At 45.6% G+C, this 13300-nt stretch overlaps 1 protein-coding gene across 9 annotated transcripts in view; it reads left to right on the top strand.

Moving 5' to 3' along the window:
• Positions 1-13300, top strand: part of otofa (otoferlin a) — a 123177-nt gene that overhangs the window by 87438 nt on the left and 22439 nt on the right. For all 9 annotated transcript variants that reach the window (XM_055885346.1, XM_055885338.1, XM_055885342.1 and 6 more), the window contains 11 exons: positions 4044-4152; positions 4326-4524; positions 5195-5315; positions 5435-5535; positions 5666-5756; positions 6477-6593; positions 6938-7090; positions 7298-7490; positions 8801-8925; positions 9217-9351; positions 10360-10521. In XM_055885346.1, the coding sequence (XP_055741321.1) occupies positions 4044-4152; positions 4326-4524; positions 5195-5315; positions 5435-5535; positions 5666-5756; positions 6477-6593; positions 6938-7090; positions 7298-7490; positions 8801-8925; positions 9217-9351; positions 10360-10521 (1506 nt within the window). The remainder of the gene's footprint in view (positions 1-4043; positions 4153-4325; positions 4525-5194; positions 5316-5434; positions 5536-5665; positions 5757-6476; positions 6594-6937; positions 7091-7297; positions 7491-8800; positions 8926-9216; positions 9352-10359; positions 10522-13300) is intronic.

The raw sequence follows: 13300 nt of genomic DNA on the forward strand, positions 1-13300 counted from the left end.
GACCAACCTCAGATTTCCCACTTCCTGGTTGGATTTTTTCTCATGTTTTTGCCGGCCATATGAGTTCTGTTATACTCACAGACATCATTCAAACAGTTTTAGAAACTTCAGAGTGTTTTCTATCCAAATGTAACAATAACATGCATATTCTAGCTTTTATGAGTAGGAGGCCGTTTATTCTGGGCACGCTTTTCATCCGAACGTGAAAATACTGCCCCCTACCCCAAAGAAGTTAAAGGCACAATCAACTTAGCGTATGTAAACTTCTGACCCACTGGAATTGTGATACAGTGAATTATATGTGAAATAATCTGTCTGTAAACAATTGTTGGAAAAATTACTTGTGTCATGCACAATGTAGATGTCCTAACCGACTTGCCAAAACTATAGTTTGTTAACAAGAAATTTGTGGAGTGGTTGAAAAACGAGTTTTAATGACGCCAACCTAAGTGTAGGTAAACTTCTGACTTCAACTGTAGCTCTGGTTCCACGATATGGCAGAGGTTGAAAAGCGTATCAAATCAAATCAAATCAAATGTAATGGTCAATAATATCAAAGGCTGCACTGAAATCTAACAGTATAGCTCCCACAATCTTTGTAATATCAATTTCTTTCAACCAATCATCAGTCATTTGTGTCAGTGCAGTACATGTTGAGTGCCCTTCTCTATAAGCATGCTGTAAGTCTGTTGTCAATTTGTTAACAGAGAAATAGCATTGTATTTGGTCTAAAACAATGTTGTTGTTAGAACCAGTAAAGAACCAGTAAAGGCCACTTGGGTAGCGGAATGACTTTGGCTTCCTTCCAGGCCTGAGGACAAACACCTTCCTCTAGGCGCAGATTAAATATATGACAGATAGGAGTGGCTATGGAGTCAGCTACCATCCTCAGTAGCTTTCCTTCTAAGTTGTCTATGGCAGGAGGTTTGTCATTATTGATTGACAACAATAATTGTTCCATATCTCAATAATTGTTCTATATCTCTCACACTAAGTTTGCAAAATTCAAACCTACAATGCTTTTCTTTCATTATAAGTTTTTTTATGCATGAATATGATGGCTCACTGTTCGTTGTTGGCATTTCCTTCCTAAATTTGCTCACTTTGCCAATGAAGGAATTATTGCATTAATTGGCAACATCAAATGGTTTTGTGATGAATAATCCATGTGATTCGATGAAAGATGGAGTTGAATTAGTCTTTCTGCCCATAATTTCATTCAAAGTTTTCTTCCATCATTCTTTATATCATTGATCTTGGCTTCATAATACAGTTTCTTCTTCTTTTAGTTGAGTTTATTCACATAAATTCTCAATTTGCAGTAAGCCAGCGAATAAGATGTGCAGCCAGACTTGTTAGCAGCTCCTTTTTGCCCCATCTCTTTCAACCAAAGTTCTTCAATTCCTCATCAATCCATGGAGGCTTAACAGTTCTAACATGTTTATCAGTAATTGGAAGAATTGGGTCCTTCCCACCCCCTATGAGGCAATAGGACATTGGAAGAAAGCAAGCTGCCAAACTATTGATTGTCCCCTAATCCAACTTAACTCCTACGCTAGCTGGGTTTCTCAACTCCACTGTGGGTGGAGTGTACCTCCGACTACATCGAGTCGCTGTCAGTCGATATGAGGAAACAGTCGGTGGTTGTATTTGTTTAACATTTTATTAAAAAGTATGGATTTCAGCAAACAAAGAAAACAACCCGCCTACCCCCTACACGTGTTCAGCTTTGCCCTTTGACCCTGCCTATGACCTCCTGACATCCCCATAAATAGTCATAGGTTAGATATTTCCATTCTGATGTTAAATTGTCGTTATTGTCACGCCTGCTCCCGTTCCCCCTCTGGTGCTCGAGGGCGCCAGGCTGCCCTTCATTACGCACACCTGTCACCATCATTATGCGCAGCTGCACAATATTGGACTCACCTGGACTCCATTACTTTGTTGATTACCCCCTCTATATCTGTCTGCCCCTCAGTTTGTTCCCTGTGTCAGCATTGATGTCTTATTTATCCCCTGTAATGACGCTGTTCCTGTTCTGTTTCATGTCCATTGTTTACTAAATGTTCTCCCTGTTCCTGCTTCTCGCCTCCAGTGTCAATCCTCACAGTTATAATCTGTTATATTGACATTATAAAATACCTTAACGATATTAACTGGCTGTTAGGGAAATCAACAGCATCAGCTTTGTTACCCCTGGCTAAGTAGCCAACTATCCCCTTTGTTTAGCTAATGCCTCCCTAATATCTCCCCTGTGTGCAGTAAGTTATTGGTATCAGTTTGACTATGTGGCAGGGGCAGGTATAGCGAGAGAGAGAGACAGAGAGACAGAGAGAGAGAGAGAGAGAGAGAGACGGAGAGAGAGATAGGGACAGAGAGAGAGAGCGAGGCAGAGATAGAGACAGAGAGCGAGAGAGAGAGAGAGTTTTTAAAGAGGCCAACCCTAACCTGCTCAACATCTGACTTGAAAAGTTAGACTGAACCAAAATATAAATGCACAAATTTTTAAGATTTTACTGAGTTACAGTTCATATAAGGAAATCAGTCAATTGAAGGAAATAAATGAGGCCCTAATTTATGGATTTTACATGACTGGGAATACAGATATGCATCTGTTGGTCACAGATACCGTTAAGGCGTGGATCAGAAAACCAGTCAGTATCTGGTGTGACCACAATTTACCTCATGCAGCATGACCCATCTCCTTCACATTGAGTTGATCAGGCTGGTGATTATGGCCTGTGTGATGTTGTCCCTGCTCCTCTCCTATGGTAGTGAACAGTTGCTGGATATTGGTGGGAACTGGAACATACTGTCGTACACGTTGATCCAGAGCATTCCCAAACATGCTCAATGGGTGACATGTTTGGTGAGTATGCAGGCCATGGAAGAACTGGGATATTTTCAGCTTCCACGAGTTGTGTACAGATCCTTGTGACATTATAATGCTGAAACATGAGGTGATGGCGGTGGACGAATTGCATAACAACAGGCCTCAGGATCTCGTCACGGCATTCAAATTGCCGTTGATAAAATGCAATTGTTTTTGTTGTCCTTAGCTTATTCCTGCCCATACCATAACCCCACCACCACCACAGGGCACTCTGTTCACAACGTAGATTTCAGCAAACCGCTCGCCCACACAGCGCAATACATGCTGTCTGCCATCTGCCCGGTACAGTTGAAACCAGGATTCAACCGTGAAGAGCCACTTCTCCAGCGTGCCAGTGGCCTTCGAATTTGAACATTTGCCCACTGAAGTCGGTTACGACGCCGAACTGCAGTTAGGTTAAGACCCTGGTGAGGACATCGAGCACTCAAATGAGCTTCCCTCAGCTGGTTTCTGACAGTTTGTGTAGAAATTCTTCGGTTGTGCATACCCACAGTTTCATCAGCTGTCCGAGTGGCTGGTCTCAGACGATCTTGCAGGTGAAGTAGCCAGATGTGGAGGTCCTGGGCTGGTGTGGTTACATGTGGTCTGCAGTTGTGAGGCCGGTTGGACATACTGCCAAATTCTCTAAAAAAACATTGGTGGAAATGAACGTTTAATTATCTGGCAACAGCTCTGGTGGACATTCCTGCAGTCAGCATGCCAATTGCACGCTCCCTCAAAACTTGGGACATCTGTGGCATTGTGTTGTGTTTTGTTGCCTTTTATTGCCCCCCCAGCACAAGGTGCACCTGTGTAATAATAATTCTGTTTAATCAGCTACTTGATTTGCCCCACCCGTCCGGTGGATAGATTAACTTGGCAAAGGAGAAATGCTATATAAACTAATAAGCTTTTTGTGCGTATGGAACATTTCTGGGATCTTTTATTTTGGCTTTTGAAACATGGAAACAACAGTTTACATGTTGCGTTTCTATTTTTTGTATAGGATAATTGTTTATGATTAAAAAGAAAAACCTGTATGTCGGTGAATGGGACTGTATTTGTTTATTCTGCATTCTGTGTGTTTGAGAAATTGTAATTAAAGCAGGTTTTGTTCTACCGCTTATCTGTATTCTGTTGTTAATCTTGTCTTCTTTATTCTGTCGTTCAGAGTGCCACAGGGAAAATAGAGGAATTCTTCCTATTTGGTTCCTTCCTGGAGGCCACCATGATTGACAGGAAGATCGGCGATAAGCCAATCAGCTTCGAGGTCACAATAGGTAAGTAGTACACTTGGGGGGTATACAGTAATAACTTAACAGACTCAGTTATCATTAGTATTGGACAAAAAAGGTACTCAATGATTTGTGTGTTTGGCATGTAAATAATGCAAACAAAAACACAACGATACAATTCTACTATTCTCGCTACTTTTCACATTTCCTTCTCCCAGGTAACTACGGCAACCAGATAGACGGAGTGAGCAAGCCCACCGCAGCTAAGAAGAAGAAGAAGAAAGAGGGAGGAGGAGAGAGTGATGAGGAAGAGTCAGAGCTGATCCAGCAGAACTCCAGTGAGGACGAGGCGGATGATGATGGGGACCTGGTGTCTGTGTCCTCCACCCCTCCCATGAAACCTGTCATCACAGACAGGTCAGAGGACAGGGGTTCAAGGGTCAGGATCAGGGGTGGTGGGTCAAGTTTGTCAGTTCCTCCTGGGTCACGTCTAAAGCAGGGGTTCAAGGGTCAGGATCAGGGGTGGTGGGTCAAGTTTGTCAGTTCCTCCTGGGTCACGTCTAAAGCAGGGGTTCAAGGGTCAGGATCAGGGGTGGTGGGTCAAGTTTGTCAGTTCCTCCTGGGTCACGTCTAAAGCAGGGGTTCAAGGGTCAGGATCAGGGGTGGTGGGTCAAGTTTGTCAGTTCCTCCTGGGTCACGTCTAAAGCAGGGGTTCAAGGGTCAGGATCAGGGGTGGTGGGTCAAGTTTGTCAGTTCCTCCTGGGTCACGTCTAAAGCAGGGGTTCTGGCTAGAAATATTGTTTTGCTTATGGCATGTAACAACAAAACAAGTCTGGGAACCACTTGGTCTAGCTCTTCCATATTCATAGATCACAATGTAGCCTATACAGCTATGTGTCACAAAGTGCTCTAACATAAAATAATGGAGATAAAAGAATAGCATGGTACAAAGCATATTGCATATTGGAAAAATTTAAATATGAAAGAAATCTGTTGGGTCTTACCATGGGTCTTATTCTCTGAGGGACTCTGATAATGTCAACACTCATCATATCGATTATACACCTTTTTTTTGTGCCAACCTCAGGAACTACTTCCACCTGCCCTACTTTGATAAGAAGCCATGTATCTACATCAAGAGCTGGTGGCAGGACCAGAGGAGACGACTCTACAACTCCAACATCATGGACAAGATCGCTGACAAAATGGTCAGTAACTATTCATGTTAAATGTGCACCAGCAGGATAATAATTAGATTAACCCCAATAAACTCAAGGCATTTCTGGATCTGATACACTTGTTTGTGTTTGTGGGTTGTGTCCGACAGGAGGAGGGTCTGAATGACGTGCAGGAGGTCATTAAGACAGAGAAGGCCTATCCAGAGCGCAGACTCCGAGGGGTGCTGGAGGAACTCAGCACTGGCTGCAAGTGAGCTAAAATTACTGATACCACAGCCATAATCACTTCTGTAGATACAGTGACTGGACTGCCATAGCCAGAGACACAGTGTTGACAACTAAAACATCTTCTGTAAGTGTCTCTGTGTTTTTACTTTCAGTCGTTTTGTCACTTTGGCCAACAAAGACCAGAACCAGGCAGGCAGAACTAAACTGGACAAAGAGAGACTCAAGTCCTGCATGAGAGAGATGGTACAGGGCTGCGTGGGAATGTTTATAATGTCATATCCTTCTCTGTAGGAGAGCATGGGAATGTTTATAATGTCATATCCTTCTCTGTAGGAGAGCATGGGAATGTTTATAATGTCATATCCTTCTCTGTAGGAGAGCGTGGGAATGTTTATAATGTCATATCCTTCTCCGTAGCAGAGCATGGGAATGTTTATAATGTCATATCCTTCTCTGTAGGAGAGCGTGGGAATGTTTATAATGTCATATCCTTCTCTGTAGGAGAGTGTGGGAATGTTTATAATGTCATATCCTTCTCTGTAGGAGAGCGTGGGAATGTTTATAATGTCATATCCTTCTCTGTGGGAGAGCATGGGAATGTTTATAATGTCATATCCTTCTCTGTAGGAGAGCATGGGAATGTTTATAATGTCATATCCTTCTCTGTAGGAGAGTGTGGGAATGTTTATAATGTCATATCCTTCTCTGTAGGAGAGTGTGGGAATGTTTATAATGTCATATCCTTCTCTGTAGGAGAGTGTGGGAATGTTTATAATGTCATATCCTTCTCTGTAGGAGAGTGTGGGAATGTTTATAATGTCATATCCTTCTCTGTAGGAGAGCATGGGAATGTTTATAATGTCATATCCTTCTCTGTAGGAGAGCATGGGAATGTTTATAATGTCATATCCTTCTCTGTAGGAGAGCGTGGGAATGTTTATAATGTCATATCCTTCTCTGTAGGAGAGCATGGGGCAGCAGGCCAAGCTGATTCGCTCCCAGGTGAAGAGGAACACGGTTAGAGACAAATTGAAGATGGTTCAGAACTTCCTGCACAGGCTCCGTTTCCTTGCCGACGAGGTACAGTACAGATTCTGTTAAACTCAACTTTGTTCATAACACATTCTAGCTGCATTGACAGAGCAATTAGGCCTTATAGAGAGAGCACAGGCAACCTCCCAACAATGGATCTTAGCTCTCCATTATAAAACCCTAGCCTAGTCTTAACCAATCACTTTGTACAGTTAAAGAGTACCACTGTGCAACAATAAACTGTACACTCATAAAATGTGATTCACCGATACAAGGGTGTGCATTCTTGTGTTTATCAATATCATTTATGTTATGCAGATGCATTTCAGCCTGTATTGACTGCTGTGTGGGTGTCAATAAAACGTTGAACCTATATCCTCTGTCCCCTCCAGCCCCAGCACAGTATCCCAGACGTGTTTGTATGGATGATGAGTAACAACAAGCGTATCGCCTACGCCCGCATCCCCTCCAAAGACATCCTCTACTCCATCGTAGACGAGGAGACAGGCAAGGACTGCGGCAAGGTCAAAGCTGTCTTCCTCAGGGTACGTGACTGGAGCCTTCTCGACTCTCCCTGCCCTCATTGTGTTGTTTTATAACCCAAACAAACTGTTGAATGTCCATTTACCTTAGTGTTGCTGTTGTAGGTCTGTGGCCTTGTGTCTTTAGATCCCAAGCTAAGATTAAAACCTTTCTAAGGCTGATGAAAGTTATATACATCTATGACGTTACTGTAACGTTTGTGTCCCCAGCTGCCTGGTAAGAAGGGGTTTGGTCCAGCGGGTTGGACAGTGCAGGCTAAGATGGAGATGTACCTGTGGCTGGGCCTCAACAAACAGAGGAAGGACTTCCTGTCTGGCCTGCCCAACGGCTTTGAAGAGAACAAGGCTCCCAGGACAAGCCCCTGTTTGCAGTCTGTACCCCCCATCAGTCTGGTTTACAACAGTAAGTATGGTCTATAACAGTAAGTGTCTACAGTCTGTACCCCCCATCAGTCTGGTTTACAACAGTAAGTCTGTCTACAGTCTGTACCCCCCCATCAGTCAGGTTTACAACAGTAAGTCTGTCTACAGTCTGTACCCCCCATCAGTCTGGTTTACAACAGTAAGTATGGTCTATAACAGTAAGTGTCTACAGTCTGTAACCCCCATCAGTCTGGTTTACAACAGTAAGTCTGTCTACAGTCTGTACCCCCCATCAGTCTGGTTTACAACAGTAAGTCTGTCTACAGTCTGTACCCTCCATCAGTCTGGTTTACAACAGTAAATCTGGTCTATAACAGTAAATCTGTCTGCAGTCTGTACCCCCATGTCAGTCTGGTTTACAACAGTAAGTCTGTCTACAGTCTGTAACCTCTATATACTGTTGCTATGGTGAGTGAGCAGCTGCTTCATAAACTAGCTACGTTTGTATTTACACACTCCATTACCTAGTCCCATTTATTGAAGTACGTACTCAAGTGTGATGGCTCACACCTGTGAATCTCTTTGTCCTCTCTCTGCTCTCCTGTGTATCTGCGTGTTGTCTAATCTCTGTGTCCTCTCTACTCTCCTGTGTATCTAAGTGTTGTTTAATCTCTGTGTCCTCTCTCTGCTCTGCTGTGTATCTGCGTGTTGTCTAATCTCTGTGTCCTCTCTCTGCTCTGCTGTGTATCTGCGTGTTGTCTAATCTCTGTGTCCTCTCTACTCTCCTGTGTATCTAAGTGTTGTTTAATCTCTGTGTCCTCTCTCTGCTCTGCTGTGTATCTGCGTGTTGTCTAATCTCTGTGTCCTCTCTACTCTCCTGTGTATCTAAGTGTTGTTTAATCTCTGTGTCCTCTCTCTGCTCTCCTGTGTATCTGAGTGTTGTCTCATCACTGTATCCTCTCTCTGCTCTCCTGTGTATCTTAGTGTTGTTTAATCTCTGTGTCCTCTCTCTGCTCTCCTGTGTATCTGAGTGTTGTTTAATCTCTGTGTCCTCTCTCTGCTCTCCTGTGTATCTTAGTGTTGTTTAATCTCTGTGTCCTCTCTCTGCTCTCCTGTGTATCTGAGTGTTGTCTCATCACTGTATCCTCTCTCTGCTCTCCTGTGTATCTGAGTGTTGTTTAATCTCTGTGTCCTCTCTCTGCTCTCCTGTGTATCTGAGTGTTGTCTCATCACTGTATCCTCTCTCTGCTCTCCTGTGTATCTGAGTGTTGTTTAATCTCTGTGTCCTCTCTCTGCTCTCCTGTGTATCTGAGTGTTGTCTCATCACTATATCCTCTCTCTGCTCTGCAGTGAAGCAGGTGTTCCAGCTGAGGGCTCACATGTACCAGGCCAGGAGTCTGTTTGCTGCAGACAGCAGTGGCTTGTCAGACCCCTTTGCAAGGGTATTCTTCTCCACACATAGCCAGGTCACTGAGGTAAAATAGAGGGTGTATGTGTGCGTGTGCATGTGTGTGTGTGGGTGTGTGTGTGTATGAGTGTGTGTTTGTGTGTGTGTGTGTCAGTGTGTGTGTTTTTGTGCATATGCGTATGTGTGTTCTGAGTCAGTCTCTGCTCTACCTGGGCCTAGTAAGCCATGTGTGTGTGTGTGTGTGTGTGTGTGTGTTTGTTAATGTGTGTGTGTGTGCCTGCGTACGTGCGTGTCTGTTAATGTGTGTGTGTGTGCCTGCGTACGTGCGTGTCTGTTAATGTGTGTGTGTGTGTTTTAGGTCCTGAGTGAGACTCTGTGTCCTACGTGGGATCAGCTGCTGGTGTTTGATGATGTTGAGCTGTTCGGGGAGGCCGGCGAGCTACGAGACGACCCGCCTATCATTGTGGTAGAGGTCTACGACCAGGACACTGTGGTACGACCTGATGGAGAGAGAGTGAGAGTGAGAGTGGGAGTGAGAGTGAGGGTGAGGGTGAGAGTGAGAGTATGAGATGGGGAGTGAGAGTGAGAGTGAGAGAGAGTAAGAGTGAGAGTGAGAGAGAGAGAGAGATCCATAGTGAAACTATTGTTTTGTGGGATTTAAAGGATACTAGGATACAAAGTACTGTGAGACTGGACTGGCCATTTTTGGCAAATGCCAGATGGGCTGGTCCATGTCTATCTCAGGTTTCTTTTCACAAAATTATTATTATTTGGCTGATAATGGGGGCATCAAGGAAAACATGGGCCGGTGTGGGGGCCTCAAGGGAAAATTGGCCGGTGTGATAGAAATGCCAGGGCTGATTTCTGGTCCCAGTCCGTCCCTGTCTGTGATCCAAACACTTTGTGTTTGTCCATATGTCCTTACTGTGTATCTCTTACTGTCTTAATTTACCATGTTCCTCCTGTTCCTGCTCATGTTGTGGATTATGCTGTTGGGGCTAAGTAGAGTGTGAAAGCTAGAAGACGGGCCTCTCCTGCTTTGGGCTTCTGTTTGCGTAGCAACGTAGCTAGTTAGCCAAGTCATGCAAGAGGCAGGACAGGCTATTTTACAGGGCATTCCCAAACTAGGTTTGCCATCTGTCCATGACGTAGCCATAAGCATGTTCCTCTTGTATTTCTCCAGTAGTGGTTGTAGACATGGTTGTGTTTGATAGCTGAAACAGTAGTTGATTGGTTGCAGTTGTTTGGTTGAAGTGTTTACTCTACCAGTCATGCATGCTTCTCATAAACTGATGGAACCAATAGGGATATGACCCCTGGTAGGACCTTTCAAATTCTGTTAGCCTTATGGTAGCTAGCAGGTTCTCTGAATAGTATTATTATTATTATTATAATATTATGTCTGTATTACACTGGCCCCCAGTGGCCATGACAAGAAGTACACCCCATAACTGGTTTCTAACTTTGGTTTTCTTTCTACGGTTGTCTCTGTGGCGTCCAGGGCAAGGCAGAGTTCATTGGTCGGACGTTTGCTAAGCCCATCACGAAGATGTGTGACGAGCACTACGGCCCCCCGAGGTTCCCCCCACAGCTTGAGTACTACCAGATCTACCGTGGTAACTCTACCGCCGGTGACCTACTGGCTGCCTTCGAGCTGCTGCAGGTCAGCTGATCACACACACTCGCACACATAGACACGTGGGCACACTGCAAGTACACACACACACACATCAGAAAAATACACGTATGCACATATACACACCAGGAACACGCACACCAGGAAACACGCACACACACGCACACGCACACACGCACGCACACACACACACACACACACACACACACACACACACACACACACACACACACACACACACACACACACACACACACACACACACACACACACACACACACACACACACACACACACACACACACACACACACACACACACTAGGAACTAAATAACATGCCAGGAACACACTAAGAGCATGCCATTGACATACATGGAAAGAGTTTAAAAATACACACCGACGCACAGGAAGTTTTTAGACAAATGGATCACGTGGAGAATGACACTCAATAGATTTACCAAATGCATGGAATATGCAACTGCTGAACAGTTGTGCACGGTGACAAGCTGATTCCTCAGCAAATCTAGAAAAGAAGGGTCTCTCTTTCTCTCTCTCTCTGTGTTTGCTTCTCTTCATCTGTCGGTTAATAATTTCCATTTCATCCTAATTGTCCGTCCACAATTTTCTTCTTCTTCCATGCCTCTTATCTCCATCTTCATCCATGTCTCTCCTCTCCTTCTTCTTCCATGCCTCTCCTCCTCTACTTCCTCCATGCCTCTCCTCTCCTTCTTCATCCATGTCTCTCCTCTTCTTCTTCCTCCATGCCTCTCCTCCTCTTCTTCCTCCATGCCTCTCCTCTCCTTCTTCCTCCATGCCTCTACTCTCCTTCTTCTTCCATGCCTCTCCTCTCCTTCTTCCTCCATGCCTCTCCTCTTCTTCTTCCTCCACGCCTCTCCTCTCCTTCTTTCTCCTTGCCTCTCCTCCTCTTCCTCCATGCCTCTCCTCCTCTTCTTCCTCTATGCCTCCCCTCTCCTTCCTCCTCCATGCCTTCCACTCCTTCTTCTCTCCTCTCCTCTCCTTCCTCCTCAATGCCTCTCCTCTCCTTCTTCCATCCTCTCCTCATCTTCCTCCTCCATGCCTCCTCTTCTTCCCTCCATGCCTTTCCTCTCTTTCTTCTCTCCTCTCCTTCTTCCATCCTCTCCTATCCTTTCTCCTTCATGCCTCTCCTCTTATTCCTCCTCCATGCCTCTCCTCTCATTATTCCTCCATGTCTCTCCTCTTCTTCCTACTCCATGTCTATCCTCTCCTTCTTTCTCCCTGCCTCTCCTCTTCTTCTTCTTCTTCCATGCCTCTCATCTCCTTCTTCATCCATTTCTCTCCTCTCCTTCTTTTTCCATGCCTCTTCTCTCCTTCTTCCATGCCTCTCCTCTCCTTCTTCCTCCATGCCTCTCCTCCTCTTCTTCCTCCATGCCTCTTCTCTCCTTCCTCAATGCCTCTCCTCTTCTTCCTCCATGCCTCTCCTCTCCTTCTTCTCCATGCCTCTCCTCTCCTTCTTCTTCCATGCTTCTCTTCTTCGTCCTCCATGCCTCTCCTCTCCTTCTTCCTCCATGCCTCTCCTCTCCTTCTTCCTCCATGCCTCTCCTCTCCTTCTTCCTCCATGCCCCTCTTCTCTTTCGTCCTCCATGCCTCTCCTCTCCTTCTTCATCCAGGCCTCTCCTCCTCTTCTTCCTCCATGCCTCTCCCTCCTCTTCTTCCTCCAATGCCTCTCCTCTTCTTCCTCCTCCATGCTTATCCTCTCCTTCTTTCTCCATGCCTCTCCTCTTCTTCTTCTTCCATGCCTCTCCTCCTCTTCTTCCTCCATGCCTCTCCTCTCCTTCTTCCTCCATGCCTCTCCTCCTCTTCTTCCTCCAGGCCTCTCCTCCTCTTCTTCCTCCAATGCCTCTCCTCTCCTTCTTCCTCCATGCCTCTCCTCTCCTTCTTCCTCCTTGCCTCTCCTCCTCTTCTTCCTACATGCCTCTCCTCTCCTTCTTCTTCCATGCCTCTTCTCTCCTTCTTCTTCCATGCCTCTCCTCCTCTTCTTCCTCCATGCCTCTCCTCCTCTTCTTCCTCCATGCCTCTCCTCTCCTTCTTCTTCCATGCCTCTTCTCTCCTTCTTTTTCCACGCCTCTCCTCCTCTTCTTCCTCCATGCCTCTCCTCTCCTTCTTCCTCCTTGCCTCTCCTCTCCTTCATCTTCCATGCCTCTTCTCTCCTTCTTCTTCCATGACTCTCCTCTCCTTCTTCCTCCAATGCTCTCCTCTCCTTCTTCTTCCATGCCTCTCCTCCTCTTCTTCTTCCATGCCTCTCCTCCTCTTCTTCCTCCATGCTTCTCCTCTTATTTCTCCATGCCTCTCCTCTTATTTCTCCATGCCTCTCCTCTCCTTCTTCTCCATGCCTCACCTCTTTTTCCTCCATGCCTCTCCTCTTCTTCTTCCTCCATGCCTCTCCTCTCCTTTTTCTTCCATGCCTCTCCTCCTCTTCCTCCATGCCTCTCCTCCTCTTCTTCCTCCATGCCTCTCCTCTTCTTCCTCCATGCCTCTCCTCTCCTTCCTCCATGCCTCTCCTCTTCTTCTTCTTCCATGCCTCTCCTCCTCTTCTTCCTCCATGCCTCTCCTCTCCTTCTTCCTCCATGCCTCTCCTCCTCTTCTTCCTCCAGGCCTCTCCTCCTCTTCTTCCTCCAATGCCTCTCCTCTCCTTCTTCCTCCATGCCTCTCCTCTCCTTCTTCCTCCTTGCCTCTCCTCCTCTTCTTCCTACATGCCTCTCCTCTCCTTCTTCTTCCATGCCTCTTCTCTCCTTCTTCTTCCATGCCTCTCCTCCTCTTCTTCCT

This window comes from Salvelinus fontinalis, chromosome 27 (genome assembly GCF_029448725.1).
Source record: "Salvelinus fontinalis isolate EN_2023a chromosome 27, ASM2944872v1, whole genome shotgun sequence".
In the NCBI taxonomy this organism is placed as follows: Eukaryota; Metazoa; Chordata; class Actinopteri; order Salmoniformes; family Salmonidae; genus Salvelinus; species Salvelinus fontinalis.